The 25,032-nt window shown below is 37.4% G+C and overlaps 2 protein-coding genes across 3 annotated transcripts in view; one reads left to right on the forward strand and one right to left on the reverse strand.

Moving 5' to 3' along the window:
- Nucleotides 1-1,627: 1,627 nt before the first annotated feature.
- Nucleotides 1,628-20,464, reverse strand: LOC123769150 (uncharacterized). Of its 2 annotated transcripts, XM_069309921.1 has the most exons (9): nucleotides 20,311-20,464; nucleotides 18,618-18,675; nucleotides 16,850-17,446; nucleotides 12,867-12,959; nucleotides 11,072-11,210; nucleotides 9,913-10,064; nucleotides 9,430-9,536; nucleotides 8,809-8,916; nucleotides 1,628-6,071 (listed from the first exon to the last, which is right to left on the reverse strand). In XM_069309921.1, the coding sequence occupies exons 2-9, from the start codon at nucleotides 18,664-18,666 to the stop codon at nucleotides 5,841-5,843; spliced, it is 1,476 nt and encodes a 491-aa protein (XP_069166022.1). In that variant the 5' UTR covers nucleotides 18,667-18,675; nucleotides 20,311-20,464; the 3' UTR covers nucleotides 1,628-5,840. The 2 variants fall into 2 exon arrangements, with proteins under 2 accessions (XP_069166022.1, XP_069166023.1); XM_069309922.1 differs by lacking the exon at nucleotides 18,618-18,675 and having other exon boundaries at nucleotides 20,311-20,452.
- Nucleotides 20,465-22,812: 2,348 nt separating this feature from the next.
- The window catches only part of LOC123769151 (SEC14-like protein 2), a 32,477-nt gene continuing 30,257 nt past the window's right edge, over nucleotides 22,813-25,032 (forward strand). The window contains exon 1 of the mRNA XM_045760121.2: nucleotides 22,813-23,650. Within this exon, the coding sequence (XP_045616077.2) occupies nucleotides 23,501-23,650 (150 nt within the window). The 5' untranslated portion in view covers nucleotides 22,813-23,500. The remainder of the gene's footprint in view (nucleotides 23,651-25,032) is intronic.

Genomic DNA, 25,032 nt, shown 5'->3' on the forward strand with positions numbered 1-25,032 from the left:
TATATAGCACTTAAAACCATAATGTTATCAATATTATTTCAATATTCAAGATGTCAACAACCCAAAATAAAACAGTAGGAAGTTAATTATTTATCAGATGATAAAAAGCTAGCCTGACTATTTAGCATTATTTAAGTCACAGGTAGAAGCAAGGTAGTTATACAAGTATTGCTCAACATGACTATACAGGAGCACAGAAACAAAAGTTTTGAAACACTAAGAGATATCCAAGTCATTATGGTATCTAATGACAGTTGATTAAAGGGATTCAATCTGAAACAAAATTCAGGGTCCTCTTGAAAATTGTGACATTCGATGATGTGTGTAACAGAGAAACAAGACAATTTGGACATCAAGGACCAGGGTTTTCATTCCATCAACAACCAAAATTCAATCCATTATGACCAATATGCAAGCAAGATAAGGAAATTTATCATTTTCGACTCAAGAGAAAAAGGTGGCCAATGGGAAGCATCATATTTGTGCAGATTTTATTATTGGTTAAAGCTACCCATTTAGATCTCCTGCATTAAAATATGGCTGATTATTGGATTGTAATCCGTTAAAGGAACAGGCTTCAGAAGTAACTTTTTTTTGGCTTATCACCAGTTTATTTGAGGCTATTCTCACATCATTAGGCATGAAGCAAACTCTACATACTGTATTTACTTAAGATACAGCCAAAATATTTCTGTAACAAAAGGATTGAGGGGCAGTCAAGATTCAATAGCCAATAAAGAATATGTATTAACTGTATATACAGCAGTTGGAAGGTTGCAGCCGTTTGTATTACTAGGCTGCCAAATGTCTGTAAATTGTTTCATAACGAGTTGTTTCCATATTTTATACACTAACTAGACACTTTGTATTTTATGGTAAATATTACATTGTCCCTCGTATTCTATTTTCCCTCTTTTACATCTTTGCCCGTGTTTCCGAGCCTTTGGGCTAGTCAGCAGCTCTCTCTCTTATCTGGCCTTCCTCCTCCTCCTCCTCGCTGGTTTACCACATGCTAGTGTGGTAATGTTTTCCAACAATGACCAAAGTGCTTTTACTCCTAATTCCTACCTTCTTTGTTGTGATTTATGCACTTGTGAAGTCATGTAATCTGTAACATCCTGTTTTTATTTATATATATATATATATATAAATAAATATTTATATATATATATATATATATATATTTATTTATTTTGGTAGCAGTCTTTCCTGTAGACATATACAGTATTATTAAATATGACCGAAAAAGTAAGATTAATAATTCTAACACGAATTTTCTCAATATTTCTTATGGTTCTTTTCACTGTTGATGGTAATTGAAAAATCAGTTCTCCAAAATTCATTTTTATTTCTAGTCTGACGCGACACTTGTAATAAGTTATTACGAAACGCGTTCAAGTGTCGCGTCAGACTAGAAATAAAAATGAATTTTGGAGAATTGATTTTTCAATTACCATCAACAGTGAAAAGAACCATAAGAAATATTGAGAAAATTCGTGTTAGAATTATTAATCTTACTTTTTTGGTCATATTTAATAATTATATATATATATATATATATATATATATATATATATATATATATATATATATATATATATATATATATATATAATAAAACACATAGTATATCAAATATATATATTCCGAGGAAAGGGGACACATGTACATTATGTGTAAGCAGCACACAGTATGGCTCTAATGACTACAGATCCCTTCTTCAGGTATCTGGATCTGGATCAGTAAACTGATATTAAATAATATTACAAATAATGTCTAATGTTGCTCTCTTTACTAACTTGCAGTTTAGCAACATATTTAGTATACATGCACAAGAAAATAATAATATGCAAGTACGTACTGTACTACATTAAATATAAATTAAACATATGCTGTAATAAACACATTCCTTCAGCATGGTAAGTCAGTCTGAATTTATTAAAAATGCATTACTCTATATAAGCACACACAATTCTAGTAGTTGCCAAACTGGAAATCTAAAAATGAATCATGATTCTTTGGAATATATAAACAATTCCTTAACAGTCAAGTAAAAGCAGCCAATAATAGTCAACTTTTAACCACAAGAGATTGTGATCGGTAAAATACAGAAAACATCACCACCACAAGGGCAGGGAGATTGATTGTAAGAAAAAAGAAAAGGATAACCTCAGAGAAGATTCTTACTTCCATTTGAACACACAAAAGTACAGAAGACTACTGTATCCTACTACTTATCTCCTGCCACAGACAAACACAAGCTATTGAAATTTACATAAAGAGTTCATCTCCAAATGCTTAAACAAAATTTCATAATAAATAAAGACTCCTGACCTCATTTGAATATCAGATCTGATTATGGCATAATGAAAGTAACCTCTGATGTGCAAATGCATTACATCATAATGCACTGAAAACTAAACCGTAATTTTAGATGATGGTATTGTGTGTGTGTGCGTGTGTGTCTATATGTCCAAAGTTGGAAGCTGCACATACATGGGCTAGTTTCCCCCAACTTTGCAAGGGGAATGGTCTGGAGTACAGGACGGACATAGGCTGGTCGGGATCGCCACAATTCAAGAAGGAGCAGTGTGTCAGGGTCACATTCTGGCTCTCATTAAAATTTGTGGCACTGTCCCCAAAGCTACACTTTGATCAATATTTTTAAAACAAAAATTAAATAAATAAATATTCTTAATAATAATACACTGTACATGATTATTAACTGATCTTGGGAAAAATTAACATAACTTTTCTGCTGTTCCTGCTTTGGCCATAGTAGCATAAAACAGACAATCCTCCCAAAGCTTCTAAAGCTTTCTCAAAGCCCTGCCTCTTTCTCAAAGCAAATAGGTAACAATTACATATTTGTAATATTTCACACCACTAGGCCACTACTGGTGGACCATATACATGCTAATGGTAGGCTATTATATTATTTGTATAAGAGAGACAAAGACAGAGATATTGAAAAGAGAATAAGAATGAGACAGTAGAAAAAACAAAGACCGAGATAGGCCTGCAGAGAGATCAGGTTAACCAGGGCTAAGAGACCGGAAGACAAATAGAAAAACAGGGGCAGACAACTACACACATATGCAGGCGATGAGTCACAATAACGTGGCTGAAGTATGTTGACCAGACCACACACTAGAAGTTGAAGGGACAACGACGTTTCGGTCCGTCCTGGACCATTCTCAAGTCGATCGACTTGAGAATGGTCCAGGAAGGACCGAAACGTCGTCGTCCCTTCAACTTCTAGTGTGTGGTCTGGTCAACACTACACACATACACAGGCGGACAGAGATAGGGAGAGGAAGGGGGGGGGGGCAGTGCGGCTCACCCATAGGAGCTGATGAGCCGCAGTCCTCTAGACACACTGCCAGGTGCATGACTGCATCAACCTCATACTAGAAGAATAAGCAACTAACAAATGTGTCATAACAAAACATCTTTAAAGTATAATAGAAAAAAAGTCATACAAGAAATTAAGCAAACGGCTACTGTCAAAAATCATATCGAGTGCACACACGTTAAACAAATGATATAACTATGAAAATTTGGTCAGGATTAAGACTAGTAATGATGAACAGCAATGATCAAGAGCAGAAATGGATATGACATAAATATACCAATATACAAAAATGAATCCTTAGGAGCATAGATCTGAGTATTCCAGACATCCTTTACAGTACAACATGTACAATAATTTAAGTTTTATAAACATTTATATAAAATAATTACTAACATTTACATATAACCCTGATGGCAAAGTCTTATGCCTTTACATAGCCTGTAAAGTGTGATGCAGTGGATGATGTATGTGTCGCTTAGTAAGTTCCGTTAAGGCCAGCAATGGATGAGTGACCACGTGGATCACCTTGCCCTAAGTTAGGGAGACCTGGATAAGCCTCCAGGCAACCGTCCTACCCCATAACAATGATTATCATGCAGGAGATGAGTCACAATAACGTGGCTGAAGTATGTTGACCAGACCACACACTAGAAGGTGAAGGGACGACGACGTTTCGGTCCGTCCTGGACCATTCACAATCGACTTGAGAATAGTCCAGGACGGACCGAAACGTCGTCGTTCCTTCAACTTCTAGTGTGTGGTCTGGTCAAAATGATTATCATATTCAGTTAACACAAGTTGCAAATAATGACTTATGCTTGAGCAGCCTCAAGTACTGTTTGAATTTATTATTATAAATAACATGAAGTACTGTATACAAAAGACTATAACAAGAGGGATATTAATAATGAGTTAAATATATCAACACAAAAAGAACTAGAAATAATGGATACAAATTGGATACATTTATGTTCAGAAAAGATCTGTTTAAATAATGGCTAGGGAACAGAGTTGTTGATGTCTAAAACAAACTCCCGGATACCATTAATAGACCCAATATTTTAATATTGTTTCAAGAAAAAGTTAGACATACAGTATATATGAATGAGTTTGAGTGGATATAAATAAGAGCAGCCTCACGTGGGTCAATAGGTCTTCTGCAGTTCCCATTATCCTAATGTTCTTATGAGGTCGCTACTTAGGAAAAACCCGATATCCTTATATGCAAACATGTCTAAAAACCTACCAATGAATTCTCTATGGTAATAGATACATGTGAAATATTTACTAAAAAAGTAAGTAAGTAATTATCAAAACAAGGCACCAAGCTGGCAAGATAATGTACGGTGAAGCTCCTATTTATCTCTCGCCCAAACTTATTCATGTCTAATCCAAGCTTAAAATAATTCATTAATCACTCATTTATTATGTTACCAGGTATCTTGTTCCAACTATGAGCACACCTGTTTCCAAACCTGTCTTTACCCTGATATTTCCCAACTTTAAACTAATCCAATTTATATCCATTGCTTTGTATTCTACTTTGTGTTAAGAACTTAATCCTTATTCATATCAGCTTTCTTATACCCTTTCATTTGTATACTTTAATACTGCCACTTCTTACTCCTTGTGCTTCTTGAGAATGCAAATACAGTAGTTTTTAATCTTTTCAAAGACAAGGTTTCTACTTTCTGATACAATATCATCTTTGTCATCCTTCTCTAAACTGAACTTGTTTTCACTTTAAATATATATTATGAAGGAAAAAGTAAGTAATTATCAAAAGAAGGCACCAAACCGGGAAGGCTATATAGCACCATCAAATGTGCGGAATAATCAGAGGTATGGAGGAAAAAGGTTGCTTTATCAAACAGAAATGAACTAATTACGAAAATTCTCTGAAGAAGAAATACAAAGATCGAAACTGCTAACTAAATAACTCGCCACATCACCAGGAAGAACAGCTTTACTTAACTGACTAAAACTAAACTCCATCAGTGAGGACGCTAAAATTAAAATATATTCCCGTCGCAGTTGAGCAGTCACTGGTAGAGCAGAGGCCCTGTACAGTACTTTTTCCTTCAAAAAATTTGCGTAATCTGATGAATAAATTGATAATCACAACACTTCTACAGTAAACCTGCACATGAAAACACATTCTCGATCACGAAAGTCCTTAGTGTTAAAATATAAAAAAAAAAAAAAAAAATACTGTACTGAGAAATCAATGTCTATCATATTGAGGGCATTGGGCTAAACAATATATTTATTCAACAAAATCCATACAAATATGAATAACAAACAATAATGACATTTTGAATATTTATAACAATGACATCATGAAACTAAATTAATTTTGATAATATCTATGTTTTTGCATAACAAGCACTCCTAAAGAAAGTAAAGGGGAAGAATACAGTACATAGTACTGTACCTGTAATACAGTAACCGTTTAGATGTAAATTTACGTAAACCTCTGAACATCCTATATGGGTAGAGAGAGTCCAAGCTTGGCAGCTAGGGAAGCATGCTCTGTTTGTATATTGATATTACCATTCTTAGACAAACAAGGCCACAATTCAGCAAGGGCGGCTAAAAGGTTCAGACGTGTCTGTGTCGTAAGCTGACACCGGCACAAAACCTCTGTTACTGTCAGCACTATAGCTAATATCTCGGCTGGTTTGCTCTCGTGAAGAGCACTGCCACTTTGTAACAACTGCAAATGGAAACAAATTAATAATTATCAAATGTTATCATTGTGAATGCTAAATATTGTATTAGTACACAATGAAATCACCATAATATAACATATCTCTGAGAAAATCTCTGGAGAACAATGATGGGACCGAACCAACATCCTGGGTCATCCAATGTGTGTGTCTTGACCAACGTTAACGTGCACATCTGGAGTGACAAGATGCTGGTTCGATCTCACTATCCTGCTCCAAACATTTTCTCACCATAACAGTATCTTAAACATAAGCAAATAATTATGCTGCAATCTCGATTCAACAAACTTTATGGGACCAACCCGGCTTCATTGCATGCAGATTTTTTTTGTCCTACTGAAGAAAAATCTACTTTTATGTTTGTTTCTCCTAATATTTCATTCAGCTATGAAAATTTGTATAAATTTTATTAGATCCATATTGAAGACAGTTGCTATTTATACCCTAATTTTTCCTACACTTTATGGGCTAAATCCCAAAGACACATTCATCAATTTTAACATTCTGTTCATTCAAAACAGAACTTTTCTCAAATATAAATTAATATTATTATTATATATTAGCATATTGTGCATATTTAGGCACTGTTAGGTTAGGTTAGGTGTTTAGGTTCTGTTGCCGATTATTTGTAGTACGTGGGTGAAACATTTATAGCATTGTAGTTCGAACAAAAGTCGTCAGCGAAACACTTGTTCCGGAAGTGTTCGGACGTCATCAGTTGTGATTCGTGTGTAAATCATTTTTCATTCATAAACACCAGAGGGGTTGGCGGGGGCATGGAATGGACTTTTGGTCTTTGTTTAGAGGACGGGCTGCCAAACCTGGGTGAACAAAAACCACACTAATTCAAAATGAAAATGAACCATAGTATTTTGTTGTAAATATGCTCAATGGCTTTACCAAGGTTTCAAGTCTTTCTTGAGTTTTCGAGCCAATTTAGGCAAAATCATTAAAAACGTGATTGGAGCCATATCAAAAAGTTATCAAACACTCCCTAATATTTCCCATACTCTTTGGGAATATTACACTGAGCAAAGTTTTAATTTCAACTGATCATATAATAGACAACAACCAGGAGAACGTGACTGTAAAGAGATACACCCTCATTGCTAGTACTGTATTTCTCATGATCCAGCATCTTAAATAATTTTGTTAAAAGTAGGGGCCATAACCCCAAAATGGTGTAAATTAACCAAGCACATCAACTTTTCCATCTCATCTGAACCTGCTGAACCTTAACAGCAGGTTCAGATGAGATCTCAGAAGCAAGAACAAGGAAATGATTTTGGAGCTGGGGACCAGAAGAAGAGTTGGATAAGGGCTCCTGACAAGTAATAGAAGCATACTTAAACATTAGAGAAGAGACCCTGCCATCATTGTCTTAGACAAGATGTTGCCCATATGCTCGAGTTGGAGAATGAGCTTCACCATCCTATAACGAGCCAAAGACTGCAAATACTCAGGGTGGTTCCCATCACAGTGAATACTGTACTATGAACCAGCATGGTTGCACAAGCAGACTTGACATGTCCAAACTCATCACCAAATAGTCAACAGAGCAACACACTTCAGTAAGTCATCACCAAAGTAAAATTTCCAACAGTTATTATATAAGGGGAGGACATTTAATGCAAGTTACCATTGCAAAATCAGAATACAACACAGGGACTGAAAGGAAATGGAGGTACTGAACCTCGTATTTTAACCTCACCTCCACTAAAGAAGCATGTTGCCCTACATGAGCCATAGCCACTAAGTAGGCTCAACTTGCAAATGAAGGGAAACAGGGAATATATGGGCCTCCGTATATGGCAAAGCCACATTTGGTCTTGCCTCTCCCTCTAGCAGGCACTCAAAGTAACTTGCCAACAGAGCTTGCCAGACTATAACAAAGCAATTGAGCCCCATCACCATGACATGGTAGCTACTTAGAGGATTATGAGAGGGTAATATATAATACACATGGTGTATCATATACACACCTAAATGTAAGTACCCAAGTGTAGTTACAGGATGAGAGCTACGCTTGTGGTGTCCCGTCTTCCCAGTACTCTGTCCTATGAAGCTTTGAAACTACAGTACTGACGATTTTGGCCTCCACCATCAAGTGCTTTTGGTGTAGCACTTGGTATCTGCACACCTTCAAATTTTGTATAATACTGAAGGAAGTATTGCATCTACAGACATGACTGTGGAGTAATTTCATACATGAATATCTCTTGTGATAGATGCCATCTGCATTTCCATGATGGCATTATTTATACAGTACAGTATTTTTAAATACAATTTGAACTATAACATATGTTAAGTGTCTTGATACCAACAATTTGACCCAACTTTCATAGCAACTTCATTTTAACTAGGACTCAAACACAATAATTTGCTCACTTTGGTTCAAAAAGACTGACTACATGTTCCCTAGTTTAGATACCAAATTCTCCAGTATAGGGCAGCAAGAGGTAGAATATATCCTAGCTGGTACCGAGTTAAAAACAGTGTTTGGACAGCCTTTCAGCATTCATAAGTAAACAGTACTGTACATTAATTTAATTTATTTACATCCTGTGATTTGTTGTGAGATTATTCATAATAGCTCTGGTAATACAGTATATGCAAGCATATGGCACAGAAGTGTGACAGAGAAAACGATGTTCTCTGATGTGCCACTCATTCTAAACTATGAATATAAAACAAAGATTAAACGTGGATTAAAAACCAACTCACCAGTTTTGATACGACAATCATGTCGTCATTAACATTTTCATGTGAAGTGTCTGCAAGATGCGGCTCTATAATCATTTCCAGGTAAGTGACAACAGGCACAGCCAAGATCTGTAAAGGTGGCATCACTTCAAACATTGATACAGGTAAGTGACAACAGGCACAGCCAAGATCTGTAAAGGTGGCATCACTTCAAACATTGATACAGGTAAGTGACAACAGGCACAGCCAAGATCTGTAAAGGTGGCATCACTTCAAACATTGATACACATTGCTCAATGGAATTTACAGTGATTCTCATCATCACAAGATTACTATTTATTAATTACTAATGAGAAAACAAATAATTTGCACAACATTTTGGAATAGATTTTTATCTAACTTCAATGGCTCATTTCCCATTCTCCTGTATATAAATGGATGCGACAGTCATGTCAGACTCTGTAGTTTAATCCTATCAATGGACTACTGTATGTTACATCATTATCGAGATTTGATGAGAATATAATACAAATCTGATTAAGAGATACACCACCTTTTCCCAATCACAGATGTAAAAAGGTATCAAACAGCAGCATTTTATTATCATATAAATAATACAACTTTCTAAGATAATATACTCACATTATATGTAGTATTCATCTCAGTCTTAACATTATGATAAATTTCCCCAAGAAACAATGCGGATGTTATAAAGCGGTCACGGTCCTCGACAACCAGAGCAAGTCTTTCTGGAAATAACAAGTAAATGTTTAATGCACCTCCAAACATGTATACTGCTATGCACATCCAAACATGTATACTACTATGCACATCCAAACATGTATACTGCTATGCCAAACACCAAACTTTTAATTTGTAAAATATTATACCCAATATATAGTATTGCATTAAAACTTATTAGGCACATTTCTGTAAGCTAAAATTAAGTTTGATAAAAATGCTTCAAGGGGCTTCTCAAAACTGCTTGACAAACATGATGAATTATCTGTAGATAGATTCAACATTATAAATGAAGCCATCCACTAAAGGAAAACCAGTTTCCTGGGGCAACAATGAACTGAAGATAATTAAATGGATGATGATATGACTATATGTCACACTTACTATTATATTCCTCCTGTACCTTTCTCATCAGCAAACTACGTATTTTACAATCACCAGCTTGATGATGAGCAATTAAACCAAACAGTTTAGTAACAACAGAAGTAAGTGTACGGTCTGTGTACCCATAGCTGCACAGCTTGTCTACAAACCACCTGAAAAAATGTATATTGCAAATACCAATGTAAAAGTAGTACAGTAATTATTATTATTATAATATGTTTTGACAGGTGGGTACAAGGGCAGATGACTTGTGTGTCTTGTTAGCAAGCTTAGAGCTTTCTTTTCCCATAGTTCATTAATTCTTACCTTACTAAATTTTCCTGGACCATACATACAGTATGTAATAATGTAGGTGTTAGTACAGTGGAACTCTGCCTCAACACACTCCCACTTATTGATCTTCAGCTGGACCAAAAAGGATCTGAACTGGTCAAGAACAAGGTCTAGTCGGATAAAACTAACAAGGTATGGCTGAGCAAGATATGATACTTTACTGATACCTCAGCTTCATCCCATTAAAATGCAATGCCGAAACTTGCAATAATTAAGGAAACACATAACTATTACAAAACATTCTAGGTTACTGTTTATTTGTTCGTGAAAATTTTGTTCTAGGTCCAGGAGGCCTGGCCGACGACCGGGCCGCGGGGACGCTAAGCCCCGGAAGCACCTCAAGGTAACCTCAAGGTAACCTCAAGGTAGGTCTTTCCCCCAAGCAATATTAAAATACTGTAGTTTTAAAATCTGCCACCAGGAGACTTAAATTATGTTATGACCCCATAAGAGTGGTCTTTCTTGCTCCAGCATACTGGACACAAATCTTGAATGCTTCAATCTGATATGTAGAGGCATTTTCCCAGTTATTGCAGAAAGCTTCAAATAAAATATAAATTATATAAAAATCATAAAGTATCCCTACCATCCCTACAGGAAAACCTAATAATTATACCAGTTACTGACTACATCAATCACTCCATACGTCTCATCCTTTTAAACTGACATAATCTAATGACAATCTCACAATCAACTTGAGAATGGTCCAGGAGGGACCAAAACGTCATCGTCCCTTCACTTTCTAGTCTGTGGTTTGGTCAAGCTGACATAATTAACAAATTGTTTTAAATGTCTATAAATAACATTTGCTGTATAGAGTAATTACCTTAAATCTACTTCCTTATTAACTTCAGTTTTGACTGTTGAGGCTACTTCTTGAACTTGTAAGTCATCTGGATATTTGATGTCTATGATACGATCCACTAGAAGTGCCACTCCGGTCGTTGCCTTTTCTTTGTTTTCATCTGTAAAAAAAGCAAGATAAAGAATTACTTTCACTGAAAAACAATGCACAGTACTTAAAATTGATATCATAACTAACAAGAGTAATTGTGATTAAGTAAACTCTCAAGACGCTTTATGGGACAATAGAAATCAACAGCCAAGACACAGCTATATAACAATAATGACACTCGAGAGAGGTGTTGAAGTCTGGTGGAGCAAAATGGAAGAGTAGAAGAGGACATTTACCCAACATACACTAACATAAAATACCTGAACATGGCAGAGTAAGGGCAAATGGCTTTGTGAACAAGATTTTGATAAATCTTGGTGAAAAATACATTGAAAGATTAGATTGTGAGGAGAGTGAGATGGTGCAGAGTTAAATTATATGCCAGCTGGAGAGTTAAGTGTGTGGAAGGCGACATTTCAAGTTAACATAATCCAGACAAAAGAAAACCATTATTTACTTCCAAAATATAAATAACAAAAAATCAAACATTTAATGAAATGAAATGCTCTTTTCTGGTAGACCTCTCATTAGCTTTTTGAGCATCAGTGCTGGAATTGACAAGCCTTGGGACATCCCACCGGGATTCTAAGATCCCTCCTGACCTACTGGAAACCAAGACCAGAATCTGGATCTACCTTGAGGTTACCTTGAGGTGCTTCCGGGGCTTAGTGTCCCCGCAGCCCGGTCATCGACCAGGCCTCCTGGTCTATCTACAAGATGAGGGAAGCATAAGAATCAGAGATCTACCAGAAACAAAAAACAAAAAGACAATGAGTAAGTGCTCACAAAAAAAAAAAAACCAGCGTTGAATATAATGAAGCGCCAATTTCTTGGTGAGTCACGGTGGCTCCCAGAAGCTACAATGCTGATAGTGCCAAGCTACTACTACACGAGCCCCAGGAGGTGAACGTTCGAGCCCTGCACCTACGGGTTCCAGACAGAGATTATCACAGCCCTCTTTCAGCTGAGGCCAGCTTCCTTCATTACCCAGCAGAAGGAAGAGTAATAATAGTTACCAGTCTCCGTGGTGCAGTGGTAAGACACTTGCCTGGCGTTCCGCGAGCGCTTTGTCATGGGTTCGTATCCTGGCTGGGGAGGATTTACTGGGCGCAATTCCTTAACTGTAGCCTCTGTTTAACTCAACAGTAAAATGTGTACTTGGTTGTAAAAACGATTCTTTGCGGCGGGGATCGTATTCCAGGGACCTGCCCGAAACGCTACACGTACTAGTGGCTCTACAAGAATGTAACAACTCTTGTATATATCTAAAAAAAAAAAATCATTAATTACAACAATTATTATTATAGTTAATATTATAATATAATTTATTAATTATAATAATAACTATAATAATAATTGTTGTACAGTAATTAATAATTATTACTCTTCCTTCTGCTGGGTCATGAAGGAAGCCGGCATCGGGTGAAAGGGGGCTGTGATGAGCTTGAGTCTTGAGTAGATGTGACTTAATAACTCAACTTCAACAACTAGGAGAGTTATGCACCAGAAAAGGGAACCCAGGATATGGGTGACAAAATACATGGGTATTTGTAAACCTATATATCTGAACATTTTCTTTACACACTAAATAATAATCCCATAAATGTGTTTTTAGATACCGGCGAGAACGCATATTGATTGGGTTCTTTCCATTGTCGTAACTTACTGCATGTGCCTGGTTGGCGAAGAATATCCCCATCCTTCTTAATACATCCTCTTCCTCTTCCTCGTCCTATAGTCGTCATATTATCTAGAGTGCCTAGAAAATAAGGTTCAGATTATTTACAATAAGGAATGATGACTTCGACAGCAAAGAAATATAACTTTGCTCACAATGAAGAAAGATGCCCTTTTACAATTTGGAAAAAAAAAAAATTTCATATTCCTGGTCATTCATTTCCTATTCCTTACATGTACTTCCTTACACTGTACTAATATTTTTTGTGTAATGTCTCATTTAAATATTTCTACAGTACAGTATTTGGTCTGTCACCCCAGTGAATTTACTATTACATGATATAATTGCCATGTTTGGCTTAACAAGTTGCCCTAACCAAGGAAAAGGCTATCCATGCAGTCACCCATCAGTTACTGGCCAGACCCAATTGTGCTCAACATGATTAACAGTGTGCTACACTACTGACTACTGTATACTGTATAAATAAAAACTCATCATTTCAAGTAAATGTTAGTAAAAAATTATACATTTAACTAATTCATTTAACTTTGCATTTTTCTTATCTTAAAGATGTAATGATTATAAACAAGATTTTTGAGTCGCTGCTAAAGCAAGGAAAAATTAAAAGTTCAGCACGAGCTCAGGCAGGATGAGAAAATATGGACATAAAAGTTTTATTTGCAAAATTTAAATATTTACAAGAAATAATTCTGGTGTAGAAATAGTACATTTCACAAAGTCATTAACATACAGCATCAGGCGTCTTAAAGGTACCCAAGTACAAAGGTTGAGGTCTATACAGTATTGAGATTCTGCAGTGATTGTTGTTAATACAAATAGTGAATTTTAAAGGAAGTTATTTAAACAACTGAACATATTAAATTGCAGCTATTATGAAGGCAGGAACTTATCCATTAATACTAGGCAAAGACTGGTCACAAGGTGAAATGATATTGATGGTCTGACGTAAGTGGTACATTATACAGGGTCCTGAACGATTCCTTACACAAGTTTCTACAAGCAGTTCTTTGTCGGCCAATTTAGCATATGCCACTGACGATATCCTTTTGATGTGGGCCTCTGGGGACAGGTTCGGTGTGATATCAACCCCCAGATCTTTCTATTTGACTCTTACAGGATTTCACCTCCTAGATGGTACCTTGTGTTCAGCCTTCTCCTCCCTTCACCTAATTTCATTACATTACACTTTCCTGAGTTGAACTTCAGTAGCCATTTTCTAGACCTAGACATTTTCTCCAGTTTGCCCAGGTTGTCCTGTAGTCTCTGTCAATCTTCATCTGTTTTTTATTCTTCTCATAATTTTTGCATTGTCACGGTAATCTCTCTAGGAAGAGATTCGGCCTACTCCATTATCACCTATTCTCATACCAAGTCTACCTATTCAAGACCTGCAGCCCCAAGAACAACAACAACTATTGTACTCACAAACGTTTAAACAGTGGACTACCTACCCCCTACACCACGGCCTGTCACCCCACCTCACCTGGTCGATGGGAGCTCATGCCACCGGCTGAAACAAGCAGTTAATGAGCCAGCTCATAGTTATAGACGATACCAATGCCACCTGGACGGCCGTCATTCTATATATATAGGACTACCTAGCCCACCACGATTCAGATTATTCCCGAGTGCTCTACTGAGTAGACTTGTTGACATATCTCGGTGTGGTAACAGGTTTATGCAGTCTAGCTCATAGTATTCTAGCACCATATTTTTTAATTACACATTAATTTAATGTAAATTTAATTGTTTATCTGTTTTGTTTGTTTTGCACTCTTTGTATCAAGCCAAGCTTGGATATAATTTTTTTGTTTTGTAATTTGTTTAAAGTCATTATTATTAAGTATTTTTAAATGTTTTTTCCTCTTTTGTGCTTTATCCTACAGTTGTCACACCGTGAAGTTAAACAGCAGTCTAATTTTTTTTACTTTTTTTTTTTGTTTATATGATTGGCATTCCATCTGCTTTAGAGAGACCGCACGAACATCAATTTTTCTCATCATATAAATTGGGGGCCTGTCTGGGAGAATGATATCGTTGTTTAGGGCTGGTCAAGTTAATGAGTGGTGTTGCTACTGCTCTAGAGACTGCATGAACATAAATTTTTCTCGTCATAGCATCATCAGCAAACATTGAAAGGAATGAGTCTATACCCTCTGGAAGACTGTTTACATATATCCACTGGAGCCGCTAACCTTTTACTCCTGCCTGTTGCTCCAACTTTCGTAACGTCCTTATATGGGGTACTGTGGCAAAGACTTTCTGACAGTCCAAGAAAATGCATTCTGCTCACTCAGTGAGGGAAGCAAATTTCAATTGGATATGGCGTAGGAATGTGTGTACGTGTGTTCTTTATTTATTTATATATATACAAGAAGGTACATTGGGATTGTGAGGATACATAATATAGTAATTACAATCTTGTAAAGCCACTAGTACGCGCAGCGTTTCGGGCTTCTTAACGTGTTGAAGCCCTGGTGCCATACATTATAGGAACCAGAAAGCATTAAGATCTGAATTTTATGCCATGCATGGCATTTCTTTCTGTCTGGTTTAATTTTCAGGTGATTTGGAGAGTTAATTTTCATGTCCCGAGACTGAAATATGCCATTACCAGTGCCTGTCCCCAGACACATCAAATAAGACCTTGTATTTAATTACTGTACTCTTCCTCTGTGTCTAACAATCTATCAATCTGCCTGAAAAAGTTCAAATTATATTCATCATTGTGATCAAAATATTATTTTCCCTATGAGTCTCATAAGACACATCCACTTGAATGTCTAATATTTTCCCAAATGTTTGTCTGTAGATATTTATCATAATATTATATGAACATGTGGAATATATGCAGATACTATAATGAGTTTTGTCTTGTTTTAAGGAACAATGTAGAAAATAGAGGTTTTTAGAACTACAAATTTTCAAACACCCTTAACATTGTCATAAACATGAACCTCCATATACTCTATGTATAAAGTCCAACAGGAAGCTAGCCAACATCCCAGTGGTTGAGGCCACCATCTGATGGTGAAAGGGGTTGGGTGGTGAGTCATTTACTCATTACATAGTATTATGTGATAGTTTGAAAATCTCAAAACAATTCCTGGAAAGAGGTCAAGTGCTTTGTAACTTCCTTTAATTTTTATGGTGGCTCATCTTTGTAGTAGGCTGACCATTGATTCCCACATACTCACTACCACAAAGAGATAAATCAATGTGAAGTGGTGTTTAGGTGGGAAAAAGGATAGTCATTGGAGCATGATACATTGACAAGAGTCCTGCAGTGTGTTGACAACAGTTTCCCTCACCATAGGCTGAGGGGAACTACTACGGGACACAAATCCAGAAAAATCATTTCAAACATCATAAGCTAGTAATATTAAAAGAATGACAGTAAGACGAGATGGTCAGTTACTCAAGCTTATAATAAGTGCATGAACCATGACTGGGAAGTTATTTGGAGTTCTGGAGATACATTGGTGACTCAAGACAAGGCATAAAGAGGCACATCATGGTTACTTAAACATATATTTTAGGCAGAATCAGAAAGGCTTTGGAGGTTATCAGTGATGCCAGTCAAAATGAATTGTTGGTCACTTGTAATTTCATACCTACTGCCTCTACAGTACTGTACTGGATTCCTTAGCAATGATTCTTCCACCCCTGGTGTTGCACTTATTAATAAGGTCTGCAGTTTGTTTGCAAATCTGTCGCTGTTTGAATAGGATGGACTGTCGCAGCTTAAACACACTTTAACGTGGATGATAGCATTTTGATTAGCAACAGTTCTAATATTCTAAGGTCATATTTTACAATGCATTTGCCTAGTTTGATGATAATTCCTCTGCTGTGTGAGAGTTTTCCCAACCTATACTGACTGCAAACATCAGTGTTAATTTTGAACTTTAACTTAACTAGACCAAGGGCAATATTAGGGCAGTCCTCACCTGTGTGTTCTTCAGATAGTTTTGGTGAGCTAACGATGACAGAATCCAAGAGTTTCAGTTGCTCACTCTCATCTTGGGATGCTGTTTGGTGGACTTGAAGTGCATTTATTTGATTTTCTAGCCTGTTAAGAATTCCATTTTGTATGCTTAGGGTGTCTTCAACAGCAAGTTTACTCAGTTTTTCTTTGAGATCCCTTGCTTCAAGTTGAAGATAATCAATTTCTTCTTGTTTTTTGCTCATGGATTCACACAGGTGCTCAATCGTTTGTTGCTGTTGAGTGGTAGTGTCTTGGAGTCCTTCAATTGCTTGTGATTGTTGATTAATTATGTTGTACAGTTTCTGTAGCCAGCCTTCCTCCTCTGTTTCTTTGAATTCATGACAGGGGAGGCCAGACTGCATCAACTCCTTGGCCAAAGTTGTTAGTTGTTGTAGGGGCGGGGATTGGGACGCAACAGAAACCCCATTTTTTTCCACGGGTGATAAGTCTGGCGTCAACACTGTCTCTTCAGAATTTATAGATGGCCCTCTTGCACTGGTTGGAGACTCGTGGATGGAACTCCTTTCATTCTTATCATCAGCATTGGACATGGTTTCAGCTGTGTAAGTTGTGAGCATGTGGAATGAGCTAGAATGGAAGGTGGATGAAGCTAATGCCATTCACAGATTTGAGTACAGTGGATATTATAAAAAGCAGGAGGATCAAGAGCCATTGAAAAGGGTGAATGGCAGTATGAAAGGAGAGGACCAAGAGCTGATGCTTGCCATGCAAGCACATATAGGCGAGTGGTGCAAAAAAAGCTCACAGTAAAGTTTTAGATAAACTCCAAAAACCATAATGACAAATTTATAATACAGTACAGTATCTAAATAACGGCATTTGCTCTGGATAAGTACAGTAGAGTACTGTACTGCAAAGAAATATGAAACTATTAAACAAAACATTGTACAGTATTAAGAAAGTTTTATCATTAAAATGTAAATAATGATCACGATGTAAAATGAACAAAATTGAAGAAACATTTAAAAAATTAAATCCACTAGATATATTGTACAGCACATCATTAAAACTAATATTATAGTATCACAGTATCACAAGAAAACATTTGCAGACAAAGTTGGGATATCTGGGTTAAGTTCCAAGTAAAACATAACATATTTAACTTCATAATTAAGCTACAGTATAACCACAACCAGCCAAATTTGAAATACAGTAATTGCCTAATCCAATACATAAAAAAAATGCACTGGTAATACAGTACCTAAATTCATTAATATGTTTAAATCCCAAAGGATTCTAATGAGCTCCATACACCATACTCCCCCACCAGGGCTCTTCTGCTAATCTCTCTTATTTTATCTTTTTATTTATTTATTTATTTATGCATATACAAGAAGGTACATTGGGAATGTTGGGATACATAATATGGCAATTACAGTCTTGTAAAGCCACTAGTACGCGCAGCGTTTCGGGCATATTCAGACAGCATATCTGTCTGAATATGATTCAGACTGTGCTTGAAAGATAGTATAACAAGTAGTTTAATTAGCATTATGAAATGCTGTAGCTGGTACAAGAAGGAAGGACACAGCAACTGGGGGATAGTTAAAGTATAGTAGTTAAGACTGAGGGCAAGAGTGCTTCCAGATGGCCTCTGTGCTCACTTGAGAGACCCTGGTGGGGAAGTTCTCCATCTCTAACAAGCATACCGTACATGATTATACTGTTATGTAATACTTTAATACACTACACATCTCTTCTGCACCAACCATCTTCATGACTTGACACTGATGGCGAAGAAGAAATTGTTGAACACATTGGACCAACCTGAAACCGATATGCGAGTCAAACACTCATCCATTGCTTAAGTAATACTGAAATGATAACAAAACCACGCACCAGAAAATCCGGAAACGACAACATTGGTCCGTCTCGGACCATTATCAAGTCGTGAGATGGTCCAGGATGTGTAATGGTCAAATTACGGTTACACCATTTGATAATGGTTCAGGATGGACCGAAACCGTGCCATTTCTCCATTTTCTGACGTGTGGTTTGGTCATCATATCTTCAGCTATGTTAGTGTGACTAATCGTCAAATAATAAAATGAGTAACAAGTACTGTAATACAGTAATGAAATGACCAGCCAGAGGCCTTGGACCCATGCAGAAATATCTCAGTAAAAAACAAAAACAGGCCTTCCATACATAGCAAGCCATAACACTACTAACTACTAGGTACAGGTATCTAACTACTGCTAAACACCCAACCCACACATCTAAATACAGAGTAAAGGGGCCGATAACTCTGCCGGCCATCCTGCACCTTTACCAGGGTAAACAGACTTTAGGTGTAAAGAAACCCACCATTAAGAGGGTTTAAGAACGGTTAATAGCTATGCTAAGGTGCATCGTTGCTAGTCTTTAAACAAACCTAAGGTACCAAAAATATAAATCTGCTTTATAGATAGCGAGAGAGAACTACGAGACATCAAATATTGAAGTTTTGGGCAGCCTCTGCCAACATTTTGCCGTGCTTGGGAGTCAAACCCGGGTCCAGCCAGTAGTGAACTAATACACTAACCACTCCACTACTTTGTGCCAATTTCCTTAACATTTTTGGCGGCTTTCTTTAATACGTAATCATGTATTCCTTTTTTTTAAGTCAGGTTTTGTTGGTAAAGATACTTGAATTTTCAGAAAACTTTCCAATGTAAGTGTTCCTTTCTGGCATACCTGGCCATCATTACAAAATTATATTTAGAATGGTCACGAGGGACGGAATATCACATTAGAGGCTTTATATAGTAGTTACGCGCCAGTGAATTATTCTTTGGGTAAAATTATGGGCGTTGTCATCACAGTCCCATATGCTGACACCTGACACCTCTAGTTAATAATAAATAATAATAATAATAAATGTTGACCAGACCACACACTATCGACTTGAGAATAGTCCAGGACGGACCGAAAAGTCGTCGTCCCTTCAACTTCTAGTGTGTGGTCTGGTCAACATACTTCAACCACGTCATTGTGACTCATCACCTGCAATAATAAATGTTTATTTAGGTAAGGTACATACATACAAGAGATTTTACAAAGATTGATGGAATTATAGATAGAGGTAGTACATACAATGCCTAAAGCCACTATTATACAAAGCGTTTTGGGCATTCTCGGGCAGGTATCCATCACTACCGCATAGGGTAAGACAGGAGTCATGTGTTACGGCAGGTACATGTGTCAGTACAGGTGTATGGACTCAATATGTATCAGGTGAGAGTGGTGACCTTCCCTGGGAGTGGTGACTGGTCCCCGTCTCTGCTCTCTTACCATCACTTCCTGAACCTTTTACTCACATATACAAGCAAATTGCTCATAACAAATAACTATTGGTGCTAAATATTTCATTCTACATTGAATAGTAAATAAGATATAACTTCATTTAGGCTTGAAGCTTACGTATATAAGGCAACTTAGCGAGAGGAGCCGAGGTGAGCAGCCGCACCAGTGGCCACGTACAGGTCACTCCGTACACAACACACACACTATTCAGTGGGGGTCATTTCGTACCGAAGACGATTCGACAGCTCTGTGGTGTTGAGTGCTAGAAGTACTCACCTATTTGTGCTTGCGGGGGTTGAGCTCTGGCTCTTTGCTCCCGCCTCTCAACTATCAGTGAACTGGTGTACAGGTTCCTGAGCCTATTGGGCTCTGTCATATCTACATTTGAGACTGTGTATGGAGTCAGCCTCCACCACATCACTGCCTAATGCATTCCATTTGTTAACTACTCTGACACTGAAAAAATTCTTTTTAACGTCTCTGTGGCTCATTTGGGTACTCAGTTTCCACCTGTATCCCCTTGTTTGTGTTCCACCCGTGCTAAAGAGTTTGTCTTTGTCCACCCTGTCAAATTTTTGTCAAATAACCACCCAATTTTTTAGGTGGTTATCATGTCTCCCCTTACTCTTCTGTTTTCCAGGGATGTGAGGTTCAGCTCCCTTAGCCTTTCTTCGTTGCTCATACCTCTCAGTTCCGGGACGAGTCTGGTGGCATACCGCTGAATCTTCTTTAACTTTGTCTTGTGTTTAACTGGGTATGGACTCTAAACTAGAGCTACATACTCCAGGATTGGTCTGACATAGGTGGTATACAGGGTCCTGAACGATTCCTTAGACAAGTTTCTAAAGGCAGTTCTTATGTTGGCCAGTCTAGCATATGCCGCTGATGATATTCTTTTGATATGGGCCTCTGGGGACAGGTTCGGTGTGATATCGACCCCCAGATCTTTCTCTCTCTATTTGACTCTTGTAGGATTTCACCTCCCAGATGGTACCTTGTGTTCAGCCTTCCCCTCCCTTCCCATAATTTCTTTACTTTACACTTTCCTGAGTTGAATTTTAGAAGCCATTTTCTAGACTATTCCTCCAGTTTGTCCAGGTCGTCCTGTAGTCTCTGTCTATCTTCATCAGTCGTGATTCTTCTCATAAATCTTCATCATGGTACATATTAGACTAGTGTTTTTTAGTGGAAAATGAAAGAAAAGGCCGCAACAGTCTAAATAACCCAATACTGACAACATTATGACTTCGAATCTGTTTCGAAATGATTTAGATGGTAACGAATACCATATTCACCTACCTAACCGGTAATTATATGGTTCATTTTATAACTTGTTGAGTGAAGAACGATGTATTATAAGCAGTTAACATGAATAATGTTGGAATAAGTTCAAGTTCAAGTACGTTTATTGAGATAAGCAAGAAATACATCTCAAAGGGATAGAGTAGCTTAGGCTATTTCTACCCCCCCACATGTTGGAATAAGCAGGTCAGAGTTACCGTGACAGAAAGCTGGGACTTGGAGCCTTAAACATGGCGTGTCAGTAGTGGAGGCCACTCTGGCCATACATTACACCCATGGCTGCACGCCTGCTATTCCCTCATGCAAAACTTTTTTTTTTATCTTCTATGGAGTCAATTGCCATATTCTTGTCGAAGGTTCTTTAGAAATATGCAACAAAGCTGCATTAAAAAATATGGCTTGGAATATGTCACATATGTACTTATTTATAAGCGAAATAGTGACTATAAGCAATAAGTCATATATGTGCTGTCTTGTGTGAGAGCAGGTTGTGAATTTATATATATATATATATATATATATATATATATATATATAATATATATATATATATATATATATATATATATATATATATATATATATATATATGCACACACAAAAGTAAAATCACTCTGCCTCTTAGGCAAATAGGGTTATGGCTCGTCCTAATGTTCCCAACGTCAAGAAACTTTAAAAATTATCGTACTAAAGTGTCCTTATCCTAACCTTCCAGAGGACCCAAAACAGAAAACGGGACAGTATATATAATTTTCGCGAGCCGCTACCATTTTCTAGTACGACAATGTTTGGTCTTAGGTAGAGTATTCGTCAAAATGCGACACTGTATTAGGAGGACCGATTAATTATCACCTAAAAAAAAAAATACCTCAACTATAGGCCCATAAACCAACATAGACTCAAATTATGTATTCAATCGGAAACAAAAAATATTACAATTGCACGTTACAATAAATTCCGCGCCATGACTCATAGGTTATTATATCATTTTTGGACAATATGAGTTTGGCTATAGGTAGGAGGCGGTGAATATAGCCACCATTGGTTGTGATTATATAATCGTCCGTCTGGCCGGGGAGCACAACACTGCCGGAAGTGTTGTACTGGTCCACCTCGCACCAGTTTTCTTATTGATTCGAATCTTTTCTCCTTGGTTACAGCTAACGTCTATATAATATAAAGATTGTCTTTAAGAGCTACTTATCTCATTATGTGTGTACGTAGTATATTTAAAACGGGAAAAGTAATGTAAAAATTGTAAACATTCAGGTATTTTGTGGCTTTACACATCAATTATTTCTTATATCACAGTATGTCATTCCACTCCCACAGACGCGCCATACAGTCTACCCTGCCGAAGACGTATTATATATTTATTTTTAGATTATACAAGTATAAAAGCGACTACGGTTGTTTATATTAACCAGACGCATTGTTATTATGATGATAACATACGCAGGACATTATATATATCGCATGTGTATAAGTTGAGGGTACGTCTGGCAGCGACGAGCTCCCCTCCTTGGTTCGTTCGCCGGTGTTAACATATAGTGCACATCACTCTCCCTTTATCTTGTATCTCAAGTATTCATCTCTATTAAGGTTGTTTTGTATCTCGCGTACGCTGATAAGGATGTCTTGAAGCACATCACTTCCCGGAGAATGATCGGTGGACGGTGATAGAAAGACAATAGAGAAAAAGGTTATGAGAAGGGTGGCAACGGGGAGGCTGGTGGGGCTGGCTGGCGTATACACCTGAGACACACGCAAGGTGTTTCTCACAACACAAATGTTGCTAATATCACCACCACCTACACAACTCCCCCTGGAAAGGAAGCATATAATGTGAAGTAGTTCGTCTCGAGCTGGCGGACAACATCATTCAAGATTACTCAACATATTTCTTCACATGACAAACGTCCTCGGTGATTTGTCTTGAATATCTTATCAAGAAGAGCATCTGTTGACAAGAGGGACTCGTCGATAATCAGCAGCTTATCAAGAGATGAGAATGTTTGGGTGGGAGTCGTGGAGAGGATCATTCCAGGGGCACAGTTCTGGTAGTGACCCAGACGCCGTCCTTCCTCCTGCTCCTGACGACGACCACGACGACACCATGGCCCTCACGCCTGAGAGGGAACACCGCCTCGCCCAGGTCAGTTTGATTGATTTTATTTATATATATATACAAGAAGGTATATTGGGATTGTGAGGATACGTAATATAGTAATTACAATCTTATAAAGTCACTAGTACGCGCAGCGTTTCGGGTAGAAGGTCAGTCGCCTCTCATCACTTGTTTATACCATTAAAACCTCGGCCTTTTGGTTAAGATCATGATGTAAAGTGTAGTTACGAGTTGGTTAATATCAACACAAAGTCGGAGAGGATGTTTATGACGCATATAATGCTCCTCCCTCCCCCCATATACCTCTCTCCACCAACCCGTCTCATTACAGTCACTGGGTTAGATTTTTAATTCCTACACAAATATTTCGAGTGATTAATGTGCGGGAACGCCAGTGATCACTTTGGGTTGGCATGTTTACCTGTCCTCCATAAAGCGGAATAGCATGTTTAGTGCATTTGACATACCAGTACCAGGAGCAAATATTGTAATATTTGTCAACGTATTCAAGATCAAGTGGTTTAGCTATCATTTGATGACAGGACAGCTCTGTATCAAGGACAGTCTTCGTGATTACCGGAAGCTGTATCGACGTTGGAGGAGGCACCCATATGCTGCCATGATATCTGGAAGCATGTGAATAATTACCACCATGCATAATACAGCTCATAATAATTACTCTCAAAGCTCAATCTGAGCAGGAAATGCATTAAATAAGTGTCTCACAAAAGCGTGGTATTACTAGCACCGAGAGTAAATATGGTGGTGGAATAGAGTTGCACTTTCGAGTTTCCATAATTCCTATATTCACTAACTAACCAAGTTATCACATGGTTACCTCAAGATTCTCAACCGCTTTAATTGACGGTTAATCAACAGTTAAGACACATTAACAAAATAATACACAACCCAGACAGGGCGAAATTCGCGTTGACTGTTGTATTGATCGGCCAGAGTTGCAGACACATATTTGCTTTGACATTTTATTACTACCAATCAATTTCCATGGCCTTTTTTTCTCTGTGATACCAGATAAGAACTGATTTACACACAGAAGCTTGCGGTAAATATAAACGAGTTCACTGGGTAATTTATTCAGCTAAAAGAAACAATTAGGATGAGGAGGCAGGAGCGCACACGCCGTGTACGCAGCTACCAGCAGCCTAGACCACTGGATGCCTCAGGGCGTAGTAGCCATAGGCTATGAGGCTTTAGGCATGGGAGTAATAGCTGGCAAAGGGAAAAATTGTAGCTTTGGCTTGTAACAATAATACACTTCCGTTTTGTACTTTGAGTTTCTTTCCTTAAGAAATGATGAGAAGAATAACTTTGCGCTGCTGGTGTTAGGCAGTTCTTAGTAGTGATTTGAATAATGATTTTAATGTGTTGTAATGGAATAGTTTTCATTA

The sequence above is a fragment of the Procambarus clarkii genome, chromosome 66 (assembly GCF_040958095.1).
Source record: "Procambarus clarkii isolate CNS0578487 chromosome 66, FALCON_Pclarkii_2.0, whole genome shotgun sequence".
In the NCBI taxonomy this organism is placed as follows: domain Eukaryota; kingdom Metazoa; phylum Arthropoda; class Malacostraca; order Decapoda; family Cambaridae; genus Procambarus; species Procambarus clarkii.

What these genes read in the sequence shown, in the direction of transcription:
- LOC123769150 (XM_069309921.1), bottom strand. Translation starts at nt 18,666, where the DNA reads ATGTGTTCAACAATTTCTTCTTCGCCATCAGTGTCAAGTCATGAAGAT. An exon ending in GGTACAGGAGGAATATAATA is followed by an intron (nt 9,537 to 9,912) that starts GTAAGTGTGACA and finishes TGTTATTTCCAG; the next exon opens with AAAGACTTGCTCTGGTTGTC. An exon ending in AGATGAATACTACATATAAT is followed by an intron (nt 8,917 to 9,429) that starts GTGAGTATATTA and finishes CCACCTTTACAG; the next exon opens with ATCTTGGCTGTGCCTGTTGT.